General features: G+C 33.5%; 1 protein-coding gene across 1 annotated transcript in view; it reads left to right on the top strand.

The window, feature by feature from the left end:
* Window positions 1-964: 964 nt before the first annotated feature.
* The window catches only part of LOC143248595 (uncharacterized), a 36,440-nt gene continuing 15,424 nt past the window's right edge, over window positions 965-21,980 (top strand). The window contains 7 exon segments of the mRNA XM_076497081.1: window positions 965-1,054; window positions 6,515-6,582; window positions 6,977-7,032; window positions 9,628-9,689; window positions 10,341-10,583; window positions 10,843-10,923; window positions 15,198-15,272. Coding sequence (XP_076353196.1) covers window positions 6,526-6,582; window positions 6,977-7,032; window positions 9,628-9,689; window positions 10,341-10,583; window positions 10,843-10,923; window positions 15,198-15,272 — 574 coding nt within the window. The 5' untranslated portion in view covers window positions 965-1,054; window positions 6,515-6,525.

Genomic DNA, 21,980 nt, shown 5'->3' with positions numbered 1-21,980 from the left:
GCGCGCCTTACGCGCTTGGCCATGCCAGGCCCTATACGGTTATTAAAGGAATGTTTTGGAGACCGCATTATTTCCAAAGACGTGTAGCCCCCACGCTCACCAGATCTTAATCCACCAGACTTTTATCTATGGGAAGCAGCAAAATCTGCAGTGTATCGAGATCGATGACTTGAAAGCAGCGATAACAACATTCATTCAGTCTATTTCAAGCCAACAACTGATAGCGGTGTTTAGAAACAAAATAAGAAGGATCCAAGTCTGTATTGATGTCAACGGGGTTCACTTTCAACATTGTTTCTAATTGTTATTCATATTTACCTCCTGTATTCTATTTTGAAACATGTCAGTTAATAAATATATATGTGCACAGTGACTTTTCGAACACCCTGTAAAAATAGCAGGTGGTGATTACTACTGTTACTAGTCGTCAAGTTTTCACGATAATCTGATATTAGATTTTCAGCCAAATATGTTTGTTGAAGTTTACTTGTTAGTTTGTATAAATGTTAATACTTTCTTTTTGTTTTATGAGAAAAAAATCATAATTTAGGAATAAACAACTGATAAGCTTTGTTAGTTATAACTACATTTTGCTTTAGACATTAAAGTTAAAGAAATTCTCAATATAAAACTTTAAATATGTATTTTTTATCATCGTCTATTAAGTGTTACTTCAAAAATTGGTATGTATAGATTAAGCGCAAAATGTGTGACTGTCGCACGAATTTTCCCATCGGGTTCCTCATGTGCTTGCTATGAGTCCCTAGTTAACATGGGATCCCGCATCACGGGATTTGCAAAGTCAGTTTCTACACCCCTGTATGAGTACTATTGATATATATTACTTTTCGGAAATATTTAATATATGGCACATAAAAAATAAGATGGGCTATCTCAGCAGTGGCGCTGTTGATTTTTAAGAAATATTTCTTTTTTAACTTATAATTATAGAGGGCTGCTCAATTAACTTTTCGAAGGATAAAACCGTACCAAACGCTAGGTTTGGTTTTGTATTTGAGAAAACTTGGGGGTGTTTTGGTTCGGATTGAATTGGGTGAGATTAGGTATTAATGATATTTCAATGTCTTCGGCTATGTTATTTAATATTATTTCTAGAATATCTAGGAACGTCTGTTTTTCCTGTGTGTGTTTGAATGAAGTCAGCGTTTTAGAAATTTTTCTGTTCAGTATGAATAACTTGTTCAATTAGACTTTTTCGCGCCTTGTTTTATTACAAATTTATAATACAGTTAATATTATTCAACCTGTAATATTAGGCTTACCGCGTATTTTACTTATATTTTTACTTAGGTTTATAATTATATTGCTTAGAAAAGTAATTTTAACACTAGAAATAAAATAAATATTATGCCCAAAAAATTTTGTAGTTTGATAAGAACCACAAACATGTTTTGTATAATGATAACGTAGGTTAAACAAATTTATAAGTTAATATAATTCAACCTGTAATGTTAGGCTTACCGCGTATTTTACTTATATTTTTACTTAGGTTTATAATTATATTGTTTAGGAAAGTAATTTTAATACGACAGATAAAATAAATATAATGCACAAAAATTTTGTAATTTGACTAGAACCGCACGTTTTCTATAATGATAAATTAGATTAAACTAAAATATACAACATGTATATGTTGAAAGTCAGGGTGAAAAATAATGGTTGTATTAGAGAAAATTAGATGCTGCTCATGTGATAACAAAATACATCAGCAAGCAAAACGTAATGGTGAATAGCCAGAGTCAGTAATCTATTTTCTACACTTTGTAACAGTCTACTGTTTTGAACTTTGTTTTTGTTATACTATTGAAATTACATTTTTATGAAAACATTATCAAATTAGTCTCTGATTTTTAACTTATTATAACGTATTATTTGTTATCTCTTGACAACTTTTGCTTGATAACAGAAATAGTAATTTAAAAAAAAATTCCTTACAGTTAGAGCATAATTCTGCAATAATCATAACATTTAAAGGTTTAAGGTAGACCAGTAATCATTGCACTTTGATGGCTATTAACATTGTTGGAACATTATTTACATTGGAAATAATCATGGTCTGTGCATTTACTTGTTTTGTCAAAGCAGTGGGTATAGTGATGTTATAGTACTTCTGGATACAGTTTATCTTGACTTGTCAGGGAGTGACCTCAGTACCTAATTTGTTCAAGAATCATGTGGAGAAATCTTTTTTTTTTCTCTCAGTTTTGATTGAGGTGGTGGTTAAGGACACTGAACACAAAGCTATAAGCATGGTGAAAGCAATCTTTGTTTAACAATAAAAACAAAATTAGAGCTTCAGTGCAATTAAGCTGAAGTAGTAGACCAAAGCATAATTTAAAATCTGACTGAAGGTCTTTGCATTGCTGTGCTCTCTTGGAGAAATAAGAGGTAATACTCTCAAGGTGTCATTTAACTCTCTAGTGGAAAATTTTTGGGACTGATTTTGTTTAGGGTACTACAGTGATCTTCTCTACAAGGAAGTACAGGTGACACCAGAGGGTAATGATCCAGAATAATGATTAGCTAGGGTGAAAGGAATTTATCCATATTCATTTCCAAAATTTTACTGCTAAAATTAATTTGGTCTGACTTACAAGCAGAAAGAGTTTAGCACATGATCTCCTCCTCCCAGTTATAGAATCCCTTTATAACACATTGGCAAGTGCACAGTCCAAGTAGCATTGCACTGTCACTTATTCCAAAGCATTGATGACAGATGGTTTTAATGTCAATTTCTGCTACTATTATACAGGAAGTTAGAACAGGCTCTCCTCAAGCATCTTCTAGTAATAATGCATACATGTTTATACGAGAAAATATTGAAAAATACTAGAAACTTTACTGAATAAGAGATGTCTAATATTCTTGTATACAATGTTATTTTGTTGACACTATGTGAATTTATTGCTTTTATCTTCCAAAACCACCTCAAGTCAAACAAGTTTTTAAATCTGAGTTTTTTTGTGTTAGTTTTGGTTGTTTTCAGAAACTGTTCTTTCTGCAGTAAAATGCTCAGCCAGTTAGTCAGAAGCTTAGAAAGAGCAGTTTGATTATGTTATATTAAGCTACTTCATATTTCTCTAAGCATCTTTGAAGAATTTTATTAGTACAGGTGAATGGATGCCCTTCATGGCAAATTCCAACCTTCGAGCTGTACTTGCCAGCTTTGTTTTACACCCTGTTTAAATTGACATTTTCACCATCCACTCAAAATCCTCTTATCTTTGGTATTGATTCACTTGGCAAAGAATTAAAATCTTTGGCTGCTTCCAAAATACTCTGACTTGGCATTTTAATATCCATAATCCTTGAGGTATGTAATGTGAAAATTATTTTCACCTATAAGGCTTGAATTATGTAATATGATTGATTTTTTTCTATTACCTAGAAATTCACAGTTTGAATCATTTGTATCTGTGCTGACATCAGTAATTAAGGAAAAGTCAACAGTATGTGGTTCTAATTCATTGTGCAGAGTACAAACAATTTCTGTGGTAAATGATCTACACTCTTCTCATTGACTAATCTCCATTTATAACACACCTCTGCCTTCTTTTATCTAGCCAGTTATCTATCTAATGAACCAAATTATTCGCATAAAGATAAATATCAATTTTATTTTAATACAAGACTTTGGTACTTTGTCATATACTTTCTGAAAATTCAGATATATCCAATACACACCCTCATACATAAGCAGTAACCTCTTCAAAGAATGTAAGAAAAGAAAACATCAAGATAAGAGTGTTCCCTAGTGAAACTTGCTGAATAACCAACAGTATTTTAATCTTTGTTAAATGGCTTTGTACAGCATCTTTTATCAGATTTTAAAACTTTTTTTTATCCACTTTTGTAAGACCTAGAATTATTGGAAGTTTTTATTACCTTCTTTGAAAAGAAAAATAATACTAGCAACTTCTAGTCTTCTGAATTCTGTCCACTATTTAAAGACCGAATAAATTCGTAGGAAGTGACTTGTATATCAAATCCTTAACCTTCAAAACCCTTGGTTAAGGTTAACTGCCACAAATCTTTATCATTCTTTATGCCCCTCGCTCCACCCCCATTTTTCTTAAGTCTCAAAATTAACATGATCATCTTATTGAGTTTTGTTTTCCTCTAATAGCTGCTCCAGCCAAGGAATATTTAAGTTCACTAGGAAAAGCTGGATAAAAAGAATTTAAGTCATTCATGAATATTGGATATTGACCTTTGTCAGTAACTTGCTTTTTAAAAGTATGCATGCATGTGTGTGTGTGCTGAAGTATTGCAAATATTTTCATGGGTGTGTTGGATTAAAGGTTCTTTTACAGTAGGTGTCTGTAATTTGTTGGTGATAAATTCAGCAATGAAAGAAGAGCGTGCATTCTGCTTGTTTTGAAATAGCATATTACAGAAAGTCTCTGCACTGTGTAAATCAAAAGTCCATTTAGACCAGTTCAATTATTTTCTTGAACATTATCAGTGTATAATTCACTTATTTATTTTCTTCTCTTTCTTGTTTCTTTGTCATAATAGTATCGGTGTATAAGTTACTTCCTCTCCTTCGTGAGTTACCACAGTTGTATTGTGAACTTCCAATACTCATCTGCTTCTTCAGTTTTAGGCCTATTTCCAAATAATTATTTTTTTGTCAGTCTACACAGGCAAGTTTGATTGCTTTAGAATACCCTTTGACAAGACAACATATTATCTTAAAATATCAGAAAACTGTTAATCTTACTTTAACACATCAACTACTAGTCTGCTCATTTCTGTGATAGTTCAGTTTAAGTTTTGTAACCTTTTTCTGACCAAATCTCTGTCAGCTGGCTTAACGTTTTCTTTCTTCCCACCTTCTTTCATCTACTTCCTGCTCTTTATATGCCTATCACATAGGCCTTCTAGAAATCTCTATCCTCAACATCAGTAACTTGCAAACACTAAATCATAAAATATTTACTTTCAAAGTAAATTAATACTCCCTGCACACTTTATATTTTTATATTTGACACTTCCTGTATAATCCTTCAAAAGTCACACTTCAATCCTAACATTATCATTAAAGCTACCTTTACTTCCTGTTCCTGCACTATAACCCCTTTCTCCAGTGTCTAGTGTTAGTCTAGTTTAAAGTTGCCCTTACAGTAAAATCCATTGTATATAAAAAAAAGGTGGCTTGATGCTACCTTTTACCTTATTTAAATGTTGTATCATTTCAGTGGTAAAAGATCTTTTACCACTGAAATGATACAACCAGTCAACCTGCTCTTCCTTGTACATAGCACTCAATCTTAGTGACCTACTTATTTCATCCTGACAATTAAGTCCCCAATAGTTGTGGCCCTAATACCTTCTATTTATCCCTATCAGCTGCACTAGGTAAAAGCTGAAATTCACTGCTTGACAAAACCCACTCTTTGTAATCAAATTCACTATTAGTACACCTTTTAGTAGTTGTAAACTACCTGATGCTTATTAGCTACTGCATTCTTTGCATGCAAAGCTTAATTTCCTATTCAATACAAGTCATCCCTGAATTCCTAAGTAAAGCCTACTCTTAGCACCTATCACATGTAAAATAGTTAGCACTTGACAGTTGCACTATTAACTACCATAGTATGTAAACAGTGAATAATAAACACCAAGTACCCAATTAGATACTGTTAAGTCTTGTTAACAATGAAATATTTTACTGTCATTACCTTCTCTCTAAGCCAATTAAGTTTGTCTTTTAAAATGACAACTGATGTTTAGAATATATTTTAATACAATTTGTTCAGCATGTTTTGTAACCTAACAATAACTGAACAAGCTTGAATTATAATAGCTTCATTTACATTACAACTTTTAAAGTCAAACTGTAGATTAAATAGTAGACGAGCATTACACTAAAACTCTCTATCAACCAATATTTGTATGATAATTAATATCGGTACCACAACTGTGATGTACACCATGTTTCTTGTTACAATAAACTAAATGTTCAATTGCAAAATTTGGTATAATGTATGAAATTCTCATCAGGTAAGAAAAAATAATAGAAATAGTAATTTAAGTTAATCAAATTACTTTTTACTTGACTGACACTAATTAAAATTCTGTATTTGAATCTAATATTTAATAACTGTTATCCTATAATCTAGTAGTAGTTAACCTAACAACTAAAGGGGGTTAAAAATATCTAATTACCTGGTACTACACTTAATGTCCAAACTTCTTGGTTTGTGTACCAGTAGTAATAAAATCAAAGTTTAGAATCTCAACTACACTAAGCTCAATTTTAACCATGCACAAAATAATGCATACTTAATTAATATATAAATTTCCATATCCACTTTGTTTCTGGTTTACTAAATTCTTTTGTACTTGAGTTCTCTACAAACATTTCATTTAGACAGCTGATTTTTTTTATTTATTTTTTAATGAACTGTCACACAGTTTTACTTACTTTTCATGAAGATGTTTTGTATGTTTTTGAGTCTGTGTGCTGCATGTTTTTTATGCCCTTTAGGTTCATGTAAAATGTCTAGCATGTGGGATGAGGACGACGAACCAACTGAGAACCTGCAGACGTCTGTGGTAAGTGAAGTGGTTAAAGTTATGAAAGTATTTTCTTCTGAAACCAATATTTATATAGATTAAAAAGCTTCTGATTTAAAATGTTGAACATTTTAAGTAGCATATGAAACAATCAGATCACTGAGACCTTAGATAAAGAAACAGTGGGCAGATCTATAAGAAGTGAGATATGGATAGAGGACGGTCTGCTGTAGTTGGGTTGATGTGTATGTTTCATACTACTATGGCATTTCTTTATGTTAAGACTACTCCAGCTTGGATTAATGAGCAAATCTGAATTGAAGCATGATATTTTGTACAAGTCTGTATTCCATGAACAGGAGTAAAGTGTGTTACTTTGGTTTTAACTTTCCTCTAACATACATGTACTGATTGTTAAATGTTTTTCTTCCAGAATATATCTCTAAATAAACCTGCTGAGAAAGGCTACAAGTCCTTGGGAGGAGTGGGGTAAGTATTGCTGGCTGTGTCTTTCAGAAGTTATACTTTTAGGGATACTGTTTTTTATTTATCTATTAGTAAGTTTTTTAACTAAAATACAGAGAAAACAAAACAACCTCCATCTGTTTTTTTTTTTTCAAAATAAATGATTAGTGATAATTACTGCAGGAAAAGTGTTGGTACCATGTAGTTTAATTATGAAGAACATGAATAGGACATAATATAGGTTTGGGCTTATATAAAACTAATTCAACATGAGTCTGTTAAAGTGTCTCAACAAATAAACATCTATTTTTTATCAGTTGTTGGAGAAGTCATTCTTGGAAGAATTTTTTTCATGCTGAAGATGTTATGTCACATAGTAATAATCTAAAATATGAGCACCGAACTCTGACAGTACAATACTAACATAACCAAGAATGAGGCTGATTGTAGGTTATATTAGTATTTCACTTGAATTAAAAGTCTCCTTGGACTATGATTGAAATGTGCTGAAGATATTTAATCAAAACAGACCTGCACAAGAAGTCTCTTATTTGGTCAGTGCTATTGACAATAATCACAACACTACTGACAGGAAGTTGTAACTGTCTAGTGGAAACATCAGTAGATCTAATGCAGAATTCTGGGATATAACTAGTATAGTATGATGTCATAACATGGTATATCAGTACAACTATCCCCAAAACCCTGAAATGGAATTATATTTAATGTATTAAATAATGCAGTTAAATAATGGATATTTCTGGAAAAGACCAAGCTTGATGGGTGTTCATTTTCCCAGAAGTTAGACATGACCTTGTGGTTATTGTGACAGGCTATATGATAGAAAGTTTAAACCATGACAGTGCTTCATGTGAGAATGTTGTTACTGTAATTATTCATTTTGATTTTCGTTTGTTAACAGGAACTTCATAGATGTTGATCAGTTGTACTTCCTTTGTCTGGTCAACAGTTTTAAGCTGAATTCTAGGGTTCTCAGACTTGATTGTCTAATCCATGTGCTCCATAAATTAACTTATGAATTGATCTGCTTATTTGTGTTATGGCTCACATTGGTTTTTTTGAAGGTGGTTTAGTAACAGTCTGTGACAATGGTAATGAACAAGTACCAGACAATTCCTCTCTTTCATTGTCATAAGTGACAAAAAAGAATGTTTGGAGTGTTTTTAAAACTTACTTAATGAAGTTTGGTATTTTTTAGCTGATATTGTTATAGTATTTTTGAATAATGTTCATAAGTTTAGTGTATAGCATCAATAGAAGATATAAATTACTGAATAATCAGAATGTTTAACAGATGTAGCATGTTAAGGTTGCCGTTAAGACTTTGTATGCTGTTTGCAATCAGTTTATTAGGTACTACCAAATTCATTGGGATTCTGAACTGATATTGGATAATTGTTGAATAATTATAATTTGTGTTGTATATTCATAACTGATTAGAATTTATTATTTCAATACCATGTAGAGTTAATTCTTAACTGTGGCATAGTGACTTAATAACGGATCAAATTGTTTTTACTTGAAAAACGTTTGGCTGCTAGCTTTGTCACTTGTTCCATGTGAGATCTGATTACAGCTTTGGACCCAGTCTCAGATTAATGTACTCTAATCCTGCCTAAAATAATTTTAAATTTAAGGGTAAGCTGGTAAGTATCCCAGTGTGCAATAAACATGAATTGAGTATATGCACTTCCCACCCCTGGTATTGGTGGCAAACAAAAGATCTCGTAGATTAATTTACTGTAATACTGCCTAAAAGAATTTCAAATACTGTAGCTATTGATAATTCCCTCTTGTTTATTTTGAGTTCTGTGAAGTATTAAAATGTCATTCTCAGTATTTAGTAATAACTGTTAAATAATTTGTTGTGATTGTATCAAATTTCTGAAGAGGCCTAACCTGTTAAATTTAGTTGTAATGAAATTAACTAAGTTTACTATATTTTTAAAATAAACATTTTTTAAAAGTAATAAATTTTTCAGTCCTGTTGTTTATATGTACACATAAAAGTTAAGTTATTTAAATTCCAGAATATTTTATTTTGAAGTATTGTCTCTTATCTAGAGCATTTTGAACTTTACATCCTGAAAACCACAGTTTAGATTTTTAGTTAAATTTTTTATGTTTTATAATATTTTTAAAAAGATGGTTTGTTGTTCATCTAAGAAAACATTTAGAATGATATTAAACACTTCACAAACTAGTCTATCAGTGGAAACTCAACACTGCAATCTGATGTTTGCTGTTTAGTTGTGAAAGTGCAAGATTTGATATTTTAGTCACTTGTGGCATATGAGCTGTGTAGCATTAAATCTTGGAATAACAATTGTCAAACATGGAAAATTATTTACTTGTAAATTTTTAAGTTTTCAGTAATAACAAAACTTACTGTAGGGTTAAACAGTTTGATATTTTGATACTGGGAGGAAAATAAGTAAAATCTAGCAAGTTGTTTGTTGACTAACAAACTATAATAGTAAAGAACATTGTAATCTTTTAGAGCTTCAAAGTTTTTAATTACAAGTTTATTAATCACTTAACATCTTTAAAATGAATAACTACACAAGAACCTGCTACATAAAATGATTCTCTTTGTAGGATTGGTCGAGGAAGAGGTTTTGGCAATATGACATTTCTCAGACAGTCCCTACCTAGTGTTGGTAAGCATGTGTTTTTAATATTGCTACTGCTATATTCAATACTTTTTGCATAGTAATTGTTTTTAATGCTTCTGTTTGTACATTTAATATATAATACATATTAAGATTTTTTTATATACCACTGGATTTGAAGAATATGTAGTAGATACTTTTTGTAATACATTCTTGATGATGAGAAACTCACTTGAAATAAAAATGTATTACAGAATGGCTGGTATTGGTATTAACACTTGATTAGCAGAGAATGTCTTGACCTTCCTAGGTCATGATGAAACTTTGTAGAATGGATGACAACTGCCTGTTGTGAAGATGCAGGTGTAGAGGACGACGTTTAGAAAGTCTTCCACCTTTCATCTCTAAAGATGTTAACCTGGAGATGACGTAGGAAGGTTGAAACTTTGTTCCCTGCTTAGCAGTAAAAGTGTTAATGCCCCAACTAGCTGTTCTCGAATACATTTTATTAATACAGCTTGTTGCAATATTTATTTAAGTATATGGTGATTGCTGTTGTCATTTAATCATTTTTTTTTAAGAAAACCTTTAGGGATAAGCTCTCATGACACAAGTCTTAAATGTTTTAAACTTGTACACAATCTTATGTAACACTTGAATATTTTTTTGCTGTAGTTTCATGCATGTTTCTCTCACTAGGTCAAGAGACTTCAGGTTCAGATAGCAGTCATACTAATGGTCACAGTAACAATAACTGGGACGATTACGAGACCTCATCGTATGGAGCCAAATGTAATATGCAATCTGATAGAAATCAGAGTTTTAAGCCTAAACGTGGTGAGAACAGTGTATCTGGTAGAATTAGTAGCAGATTTAGTTCAACTGATGGTAGTGATAGAGAAATCCCTCGAGGAGGTGGTACTGGTGATCGTTCAAGCAGAGGTAATAGCATTTGTAGATTTTGTTTTCATAGCCAAAAATTTATTTGCTTGGGCTTTTTGATATATCGAGAAAATCTGAATTTCATGTGCAACCTCTAACAGCTATGCATTATATATGTTAGAAAGTAGTTATATTAAATATAACTGTCCAACTGCATGTTCAAAATGTTTTATAAAACTATCTAACATAGTTATAACATGAGTAAAACATTCCATGTACATTTTTTAAAATTAGTTTTTAAAATTTGAAATTATTGCAGTTTGCTACAAATGCAATGAAGAGGGACACATGAGTAGAGATTGTCCCAAAAATAGTGGACCAAGACGGAATAAAGGAAAAGGTAAATTGGTTTATATAATGTTTTGAGAATTAGCATTTTTGAAGAATAGAGGGATTAGTCAATGGAAAGTTGCCCATGGTACTTACAAATGAGTGTTACTGTGACAGATTTTGGGGTTGGTAATTCTCTCTTAAAATCAAATGATTGCTTGTTCTTATTGTTTAACAATCTAAAACAAAAAGTGTAAAGCAATTTCAATATAAAAAAGATTTGCCTCTGTATCTATTGGAAAAATACTTTGTCCAAAGGGAAAACTGGCCATAGGTTACAGGTGTTAAATAATATTAATGTGAGAGAACCAGAATAAAATATAGGTTTGCAGATGTTAACTTCTTGCACACAGATAAATGGATGAAGCTGTGATGTAAGACAGCTAACAGAAGAATAACAAGCAACAGATAAAATGTTTCTACTGTTAATTTTAGACTTTCTGATAAATTTTCCTAAGTGTTTATTGGTATGCTAAAAAGAAAAACTCAGACCTATTTATACAGACAAGCCAAAATCTAGATGAAGCTCCAACATAAGTTATTAGATCAGGTTACCAATAGATTGGCATTCATATGGACAATATGGCTTTGGAGATGATGACATTTGTGTGCTACCAGCCTCAAGCTGATTCTCACCTAACAATCTTGTTTGGATAAACTGTAATGGAGCATGACAACGTGATGATAGCCCTTCTTCACTTGGAGGATGATGCATCTTCCATGCTCAGTATCTACTTTCAAGCACTTGTACTCAAAATTATTACATTCTTTTCCTGTGAACTAAACAGTTAACTCTTCAGTTTTGTGGTATTGTGATGTACATTTAGTTGAAATATCTTTAGGTATGATTGCTTGTGTTTTTACAACTTGCTCTCTATATCTCTTCTGTAATCTAGATGAACTTTTGTGGGTACAAGTTTAAACATGATAGTTTTGTGTTTCAACGACTGAAATTCTTTTGAAAGGGTAAAACCCTACCTCCTCCACTACAAATAAATAAAAAGTGGTCAGTTCTCACTGTCAAGAGATAGGGTCTTCTGCAAGGTTGCTAGGGGGTATCCTTGGTATTACACTTATCTTAGTTGCCTGGTTCAGTATGTACCATTCCATGGACTGGCATGGAAAAGACCAGTGCCAGGAAGGTGTCTGTCAACTTCTTGCACTTGCTCTTGCACACTTTTAAAAAATAGTCTCATGTTACTGTCTCCAGTAAAAGACATTTCTGGCAGGTGTCTGAGGATCTTGATTCATCCCCAGGTCTCCCAAGTGTAAATTCTTCTCCCTTTGTTGAGGTGGAGGACCCATGTCACTTGCTAGTTCCTAGCCACTAGGGTGGTGAACCTTAGAGAGTTCCTCATTAATTGTGATACTGTTTGTGTAGTTTAGATCTGTCTTCAAACAGCCATCTTGCAGCAAGTGTCAAGTTGATTTGAGGTGAACCACACACCATATGGTTTGTGTCCTAACAACACAACACTTCTTGGCTCTCTGATAACTTGTGTGCAAGTGCTTTGTTAGTTATGATCAAACTTCATCCATCTGTGATACATAGGGGTCTTTTGCCTTTAGTTAAAGAATAGTATACCCTGATCAAGATTAGTCTTCCATAGATGCATCCCACATAGAGCCCTTGCTGTTAAGTGTCATACTTAATTTCCTTTGTGTAAGGATCACATATAGGTTTAATGTTTACATCAGCCTCTCCACCATTTTGTTATAAGATTCCGTGCGTCTTGTCCATAGAGATGAAATATCTTAGTTAACATTTTTGTGACCTGAGAATGTTTCAGATGGATGGACACTCACCTGTGATAGGTTCCTACCCATCTTCCTCACTTCTGGTGTTCTTCCTTCTTGCCTCTTGTAAGAATGACATTATTTCAAGTGCAAGTGTTTTAGGGGAGATGCTGTGAAAGAAGGTTGTGTTGCTCTCCTGTTGGTGGAGAGGTAGAATTGTAGGATTTCATCATGTTCAGTTCACATTAAATGCGATTTAAAATGGTGTCAGTATGCAAGTCTTATGGGCACATTCCTGAGATCACGCTATTCTGTGTAGAAAATCAACATCTATCGGAAATAAATTTTCGGGTAAGAAAAATGTTAACTTCATAGCTGTAAAATTGGAAGAAATTTATTTGTTGTAATGTTAATACTAGTTAAGTTTAAAGAAGTGGTTGTTTATGTAGTAGTGTTATAAATATGTTTGAAGTAATCTTTGTCTTTGGGCACAGTTTTTCATTAAATATAGAATACCAATTTGTAAGTCTAATGATGGAAAGATTCTTCAGATATTTTTCTTTGTTTTCTAAATTTATGATTTCTATTTATAATAATCTGCGAATAATTTAAGTAGAAAATTTGATAATGTCAAGGGTTCTTATTGTCTAAAGTTTTTATATTTGAAAATTGAGAATTCTAAAGCATGTTTGTTAATACAAGAGTATAAAAACTGATGGTGTGCTTTAACAAAAACATGGTGTATACTAATCAGTGATGTCGAGAAAACCCACTTGTAGAGAAAAATATATGTAAAAACGGCTCGTTTGGGCTGAGAAAATATTTTATATAGAGGAGCGAACAATGTTTCGAGCTTCAGTCATTGTCAGGTTCATGACCGAAGGTCGAAACATTGTTTGCTCCTCTACGTAAAATATTTTCTCAACCCAAACGAGCCATTTTTACATACATATTGTGTATTCTAGTGTATAATACAAACTAACTTGTTTTTATTTGAATTCCTACGAAATATGGGTTTCATCTTTTTATATCAATCAAATTGTGCACCCAACGTGTGCTGCTCAGGTATACCAGTTATTGATTAATTCTGATGTAATTATAATCTGTTACTATAGTGTTAACTGGCAATAATTATCTTGTTAAATACATGATAGGTTAGATTAAACTTTTTTATATATATAAACACAAATATAATACTTTTATTATCTGTTGAGTTCTACTGTTCTTGTTTGAAGATTTTTCATAATGTTTTACGTTGCAATTTCTTTTATAGCAAGTTAATAGGCTGCATTTGTGTTACTTTATAGTATTATGAGTCAAAGTTGAAAGCATAATTGCATTGTAAATGTGTGCAGGTTAGTTGATCTGGAAAGTTGGGGGGGATTTAGAACATAAGATGTGAATTTTTATTGATGACAGTTTTGAAAGTGTAAAGAACAATTTGTTAATCCTTGTGTGAAAATACATGTCAATAACAACGTTTCTCTGCACCAAAAAGAATGAAATTTCAATGTCAATGTCCATTCATTTGTAACTGTTATTTATGTCTGAATTTTTTAAGTATAGGTTCAGATAATCTATTTTTTCACGGCACATTGTTTTTAATGACTATTCTAAACTGGGAGAAAACTGAAAACGTACTGATTCGGAAAAAGCTGTTTGTTGTTCACAAGAATCATTAAAAATACACCAGTTTGATATCACAGAATATAATATTACATGTAGCAACTGGCATTAGTGACTACCTGTCTGAAAGAAACTAAAACCATAAATAGGTTTTCTTCATGGCTGCATTTTTTTCACAGTATTGCAGTTTACAGTGGTTGGTGTAAAACATGGGCAGTAGTGAACTACCTGTATAAAGAAGCAAACAATTTCATATTAGATTATATTTATAATATTAACAAGGAAATGGTTATTAACTTATTCTTAAGACTTAGCTCTTGCAGATACTTAGGTTGGATAGATTAGAATCAGTATTCTTATCTGATTAGGCTGGATGTAGCCCAGACTTTAGAATGTTAAAACTATTAATATAAGATTTTATAACTTGTAACCTGTTGTCATAAAAACATGAGTGTGCTATAAGAGTGACAGTCAAATGTCACTTTGATATCACTCACTACTCATGTCTAACCAAAGTAGCTTCACTTCCTGTAGTATATTAATTAATTGGGGATGAACTTGAAGTTTTACACAGAACAATACAATCTTTATTATGGAGTTCACTGTGGCTCATCTTTTACATTTAATTTTCTGGGGAAAGTTTTTCTAAGTTGTTTTGAACATGGTTTAAGTTTCTGCATCTTATTACTTTGTTAGAATTCAAATTTCTGCTTTAACATGACTCCTTAGTTTGAGATTGTATCAAATCTAACTAATCCTTTCAACTTACAACACTAATATAGATTATTATACATTTTTTAAATCAACATGAAAAATATATAACATTATATTCTTATTAAACTCTTAAGTTTTAATTTATTTTTAGTTAGGGTGACAATACATGCATATAGTTACATAGTATTTCTTTAACCATCTTAACAGGATGTTTTAATTGTGGTGAAGATGGACACATGTCACGAGACTGTAAAAATCCTGACAAACGAGTTGGACGTGATGGTAAGTTTTATATAAACTGTATTAATGTTACTGCATTGAAGGTTTACTTGTAAGAGTAATTCATGTAAAAGTTGAAAAAACTTAAAGAAAACCTGTTACAGAACTTACACTATCATCAGTATTTAACTTCCAGATAGGTAATGCAACAATCAGCTATAGAAAAACATGAAATAAAGTATACTTTTTCCACTAAGATGCCCCTCATTATGGATTCCTGTATGTGGTGAGGGGACCTCCCAGGGGGAAGGTTCTGTTCTTTCAGTTTACCTCCTCTGGGATCTAAACGTCCACCCACGTGTTTTCCATGCGTGGCGACCCGTGAAGGGGAGGAGAGGATACTGGTGGTTGAGGGGTTCAACCCCAACACACCATTTTGGCCTTGAATTCCGAAAGACAGGCAGCCTTGGCGTGGCCCCCTTTTGGTCAATCAGCTGGTCCACTTGGGCTAGGGTCAACCAAGGACCAACGTTGGAAGTTCTCAACAGGTGTTGTGGACATTGTCTGCTGGTGTTTGGGTTTAGTGCTCACGAAACCCTGGCGTTGCTGCAGTGTCCTTGCTTGACATTGTAGTGCATCCCCTTGTAGGGCTCCATGGTGGGTGGGGTCAGTGGGCACTGAAATTTCCTTTTTTCTTATGGATCCTCCAAATAAATATTTAGATAAAATAGTGTCGCACTGTTTAGTATAACAATTAATGCCATCACTGAACAATTCTCTCTCACTGTTACAAACAGGCTCTATCTCAACGACTTTCACATCTCATGTCAGTCATTGAACATGATGTATATTGAGCAGCAACTACAGATTGCCCTCAATCGTTTACTGAAGTAAACCACGGCAAACAGTTTTAATTTCTCTCTCTCACTAAAACTGTTTGCATGCACTTTTGCTGCCAATGAACTCTGTCTCAGGGACCACAGGCAGCACAACTTCACTGATACAAAGTTCTTGTAGCTTATCTTTAACTGTAAGCTGACCTTTCTACCACACATTAAGCAGCTACAGGTCAAATGTACAAGATAACTGAACATCCTCCGTGTCTTCTCTACCACCACTTGGAGAGTGGATTGATGTTCTTTGCTAAAGATGTATCGTGCTTTTATTCGATTGAAACTTGGCTGTGGATCTACCAGACCCTTGGCCTTAAAGATGCTGTACCCCATTCATCACGAAGGATTTCAGTTCTGCACTGGGGCTTTTTGCACCTCTCCAGTTCAAAGTATATACATTGAATCTCATGAACCTTCTCTACACCTTCGCCGTTTGCAATTATCTTTACAATATACTTCGAAACTTCATTCCTTACCAAAGCATCCCACCTGGAAATGTGTTTTCCTTCCTCGGTGGGCAGTACTTTTTCAGAAGAGACAATCTGTCATTGCTCCGTTTGGCCTTCGCATCCAGGAGCAATTGGATGAATTGGGTTTGTCCTTGGATAACATTGCAGATTCCACAGGTTGGTCCATCCCACCATGGCTTATTACAGCCCCCAAATGTGACCTTTCTTTCAGTCACCTAAAAAAGGCAGATACTCCAGATTGGAAGTACCGTCTTTTATTCAATGAATATCTTTCAAACAATCATTCAGTTCCCATTTATACAGATGGTTCCAAATCAGGTAATTCAGTGGGCTCTGCTATGGTTTGCTATGGGTCAGTAGTTGCGTGCAGAATCCCTCCTACAGCTTCTGTGTTCACTGCTGAACTGTATGCCATATCTCTTGCCCTGGATCATATTGCAGCTGAGCAGTACTCCAACTGTACTATTTATACTGATTCGCTTAGTTCTATACTTGCCTTGGAATCGCTACACGTAAGCTCACATCTTATTCTCGCCGATATTCGAAACCAACTGGCCCATTTCTCATTAGCAGCTACTTCAATCCAGTTTTTCTGGATACCAAGCCATGTTGGTATTTGAGGGAACGAGCTCGCAGACATGGCAGCTAAATATGTCTGCTTCAGCACCATCACTCCTATGCCTATTCCATTACATGGACTATGGTGTTGTCTTCAAGGCTCGGCTCGTGCCAGCTGGCAGTCCACTTGGAATGAGCAACGTGACAACAAACTTTTTCAAATCAAACCCAAAATTGGACTTTGGCCATCTAGCTTTCGGTAAAGTTCGGAAGGAGGAAGTTGTTCTCACTAGGCTACGCATTGGTCACAGTTTTTTAACTCATTTTCTTTTATCTGGAACTGATGCACCAATGTGTAGTTTGTGTAACACTCAAATCACTGTCAGCCACGTTTTACTTACTTGTCATCGTTACAATTCTCAACGACGGCAATATTTTAAACATATTTTTTCCCAGGGTCAGTCTGTAACATTGGACAGAGTTATTGGTGATGGTGACTCTGTCCACCTTGATAATGTTTTTAATTTTTTAATGGCCATTAACCTTTTTAATCTCATTTAAGTGTTGCATATTTATTCATTACACATTTTTCATTGTGGTTCCTTTTTTTACAGTTTTAATCTCTCTCCTTCAATTTGACATTGGACAATGGCCAGAACATTAAATAACTCGACACCAGGACTGGAAAGGCCAATTTCAGGTGACTAACGCTCCTGTTTGAACTATCAGTTTGAACTACTCGTTAGTCATCCTGGCGAGTTGTTATTATACTTTTGCTGCATATCATTTCACACTTTTACTACTTAACTTTTTAGTACTGGCCATATTGACTCATAACCCAGAACCAGGACTGGAAAGACCAACTTCAGGTGACTGACGGTGGTTTTTATACTTACCTGTTAGTCTTCCTGGCGGGTTACGATCATTACCATTCTGCTACAGGTAGTTCTTTACAACTTTGTTGACTAGATGTCAACATTGGTTTTTACGCCATTTTCTGTTTTAATTGCCGTTTTGCTTTTATCTTCAATTACTTTTACAAATTTTACTCCATTTACTAGACTTTTATCTTTTTACTGGACATTTGGCTACTCATTATTACGATTTTGGGGAGTGTCTTTTAAAACTTTTATTCTTTTACATTTTGATAATAGCTGCTATGACACATAACCCGGAACCAGGACTGGAAAGGCCAACTTCAGGTGATTGACGGTGGTTCTTGAACTTACCTGTTAGTCTTCCTGGCGGGTTATGATCATTAACATTTTGCAAGAGTAAATATTTTACAACTTTGAAGACTGGATGTCACCATTGGTTTTTACACCATTTTCTGTTTTAATTGCTGTTTTGTTTTCACCTTCATTTACTTTTACAAATTTTACTCCATTTACTTGACTTTATCTTTTTACTGGACATTTGGCTACTCATTATTACGATTTTGCGGAGTGTCTTTTAAAACTTTTATTCTTTTACATTTTGATAATAGCTGCTATGACACATAACCCGGAACCAGGACTGGAAAGGCCACCTTCAGGTGACTGACAGTGGTTCTTGAACTTACCTGTTAGTCTTCCTGGTGGGTTATGATCATTACCTTTTTGCTAGAGTAAATACCTTACAACTTCTTATACTCTGCCTTCTATCTTAACATTGTAGACTAGGTGTCAACATCGGTTTTATACTTTTTTGTTTTACCTTCATTTCCATTTGTGTCTATTACTACATTTATTTATTTATTTTTATTTTTATTTTACATTTTTACCGAATGTCTGGCGCAGATAGCCTCGCTGCTTTGTGCCATAAAACACTAAATCAATCAATCAATCTGCAAGGTTGCTAGATGTATTCTTGGTATTACACTTATATTAGTTGCCTGGTTCAGCATGTACCATTCCATGGACTGTCATGGAAAAGACCAGTGCCAGGAAGGTGTCTGTCAACTTCTTGAACTTGCTCTTGCAGACTTTTAAAAATAGTCTCATGTTACTGTCTCCAGTAAAAGACATTTCTGGCAGGTGTCTGAGGATCTTGACTCATCCTCAGGTCTCCCAAGTGTAAATTCTTCTCCCTTTGTTGAGGTGGAGCACTGGAGGACCCATGTCACTTGCTAGTTCCTAGCCACTAGGGTGGTGAACCATAGAGAGTTCCTCATTAATTGTGATACTGTTTGTGTAGTTTAGATCTGTCTTCAAACAGCCATCTTGCAGCAAGTGTCAAGTTGATTTGAGGTGAACCACACACCATATGGTTTGTGTCCTAACAACACAACACTTCTTGGCTCTCTGATAACTTGTGTGCAAGTACTTTGTTAGTTATGATGAAATTTCATCCATCTGTGATACATAGGGGTCTTTTGCCTTTAGTTAAAGAATAGTATACCCTGATCAAGATTAGTCTTCCATAGATGCATCCCATATAGAGCCCTTGCTGTTAAGTGTCATACTTAATTTCCTTTGTGTAAGGATCACATATAGGTTTAATGTTTACATCAGCCTCACCACCATTTTGTTATAAGATTCCGTGCGTCTTGTCCATAGAGATGAAATATCTCTAACATTTTTGTGACCTGAGAATGTTTCAGATGGATGGACACTCACCTGTGATAGGTTCCTACCCATCTTCCTCACTTCTGGTGTTCTTCCTTCTTGCCTCTTGTAAGAATGACATTATTTCAAGTGCAAGTGTTTATGGGGAGATGCTGTGAAAGAAGGTTGTGTTGCTCTCCTGTTGGTGGAGAGGTAGAATTGTAGGATTTCATCATGTTCAGTTCACATTAAATGCGATTTAAAATGGTGTCAGTATGCAAGTCTTATGGGCACATGCCTGAGATCACGCTATTCTGTATAGAAAATCAACATCTATCGGAAATAAATTTTTGGGTAAGAAAAATGTTAACTTCATAGCTGTAAAATTGGAAGAAATTTATTTATTTGTTGTAATGTTAATACTACTTGTTAAGTTTAAAGAAGTGGTTGTTTATGAAGTAGTGTTATAAATAGGTTTGAAGTAATCTTTGTCTTTGGGCACAGTTTTTCATTAAATATAGAATACCAATTTATAAGTCTAATGATGGAAAGATTCTTCAGATATTTTCCTTTTTTTTCTAAATTTATGATTTCTATTTATAATAATCTGCCAAATAATGTAAGTAGAAAATTTGATAATGTCAAGGGTTCTTATTGTCTAAAGTTTTTATATTTGAAAATTGAGAATTCTAAAGCATGTTTGTTAATACAAGAGTATAAAAACTGATGGTGTTCTTTAACAAAAACATGGTGTATACTAATCAGTGATGTCGAGAAAACCCACTTGTAGAGAAAAATATATGTAAAAACGGCTCGTTTGGGCTGAGAAAATATTTTATATAGAGGAGCGAACAATGTTTCGAGCTTCAGTCATTGTCAGGTTCATGACCGAAGGTCGAAACATTGTTTGCTCCTCTACCTAAAATATTTTCTCAACCCAAACGAGCCATTTTTACATACATATTGTGTATACTGGTGTATAATACAAACTAACTTGTTTTTATTTGAATTCCTAAGAAATATGGGTTTCATCTTTTTATATCAATCAAATTCTGCACCCAACGTATGCTGCTCAGGTATACCAGTTATTGATTAATTCTGATGTAATTATAATCTGTTACTATAGTGTTAACTGGCAATAATTACCTTGTTAAATACATGATAGGTTAGATTAAACTTTTTTATATATATAAACACAAATATAATACTTTTATTATCTGTTGAGTTGTACTGTTCTTGTTTGAAGATTTTTCATAATGTTTTACGTTGCAATTTCTTTTATAGCAAGTTAATAGGCTGCATTTGTGTTACTTTATAGTATTATGAGTCAAAGTTGAAAGCATAATTGCATTGTAAATGTGTGCAGGTTAGTTGATCTGGAAAGTTGGGGGGGGGGGACTTAGAATATAAGATGTGAATTTTTATTGATGACAGTTTTGAAAGTGTAAAGAACAATTTGTTAATCCTTGTGTGAAAATACATGTCAATAACAACGTTTCTCTGCACCAAAAAGAATGAAATTTCAATGTCAATGTCCTTTCATTTGTAACTGTTATTTATGTCTGAATTTTTTAAGTATAGGTTCAGATAATCTATTTTTTCACGGCACATTGTTTTTAATGACTATTCTAAACTGGGAGAAAACTGAAAACGTACTGATTCAGGAAAAAGCTGTTTGTTGTTCACAAGAATCATTAAAAATACACCAGTTTGATATCACAGAATATAATATTACATGTAGCAACTGGCATTAGTGACTACCTGTCTGAAAGAAACTAAAACCATAAATAAGTTTTCTTCATGGCTGCATTTTTTTCACAGTATTGCAGTTTACAGTGGTTGGTGTAAAACATGGGCAGTAGTGAACTACCTGTATAAAGAAGCAAACAATTTCATATTAGATTATATTTATAATATTAACAAGGAAATGGTTATTAACTTATTCTTAAGACTTAGCTCTTGCAGATACTTAGGTTGGATAGATTAGAATCAGTATCCTTATCTGATTAGGCTGGATGTAGCCCAGACTTTAGAATGTTAAAACTATTAATATAAGATTTTATAACTTGTAACCTGTTGTTGTAAAAACATGAGTGTGCTATAAGAGTGACAGTCAAATGTCACTTTGATATCACTCACTACTCATGTCTAACCAAAGTAGCTTCACTTCCTGTAGTATATTAATTAATTGGGGATGAACTTCGAAGTTTTTACACAGAACAATACAATCTTTATTATGGAGTTCACTGTGGCTCATCTTTTACATTTAATTTTTCTGGGGGAAAGTTTTTCTAAGTTGTTTTGAACATGGTTTAAGTTTCTGCA

Source organism: Tachypleus tridentatus, chromosome 4 (genome assembly GCF_004210375.1).
Source record: "Tachypleus tridentatus isolate NWPU-2018 chromosome 4, ASM421037v1, whole genome shotgun sequence".
Taxonomy (NCBI): Eukaryota; Metazoa; Arthropoda; class Merostomata; order Xiphosura; family Limulidae; genus Tachypleus; species Tachypleus tridentatus.
This window is presented reverse-complemented; position numbering and strand designations above follow the sequence as displayed.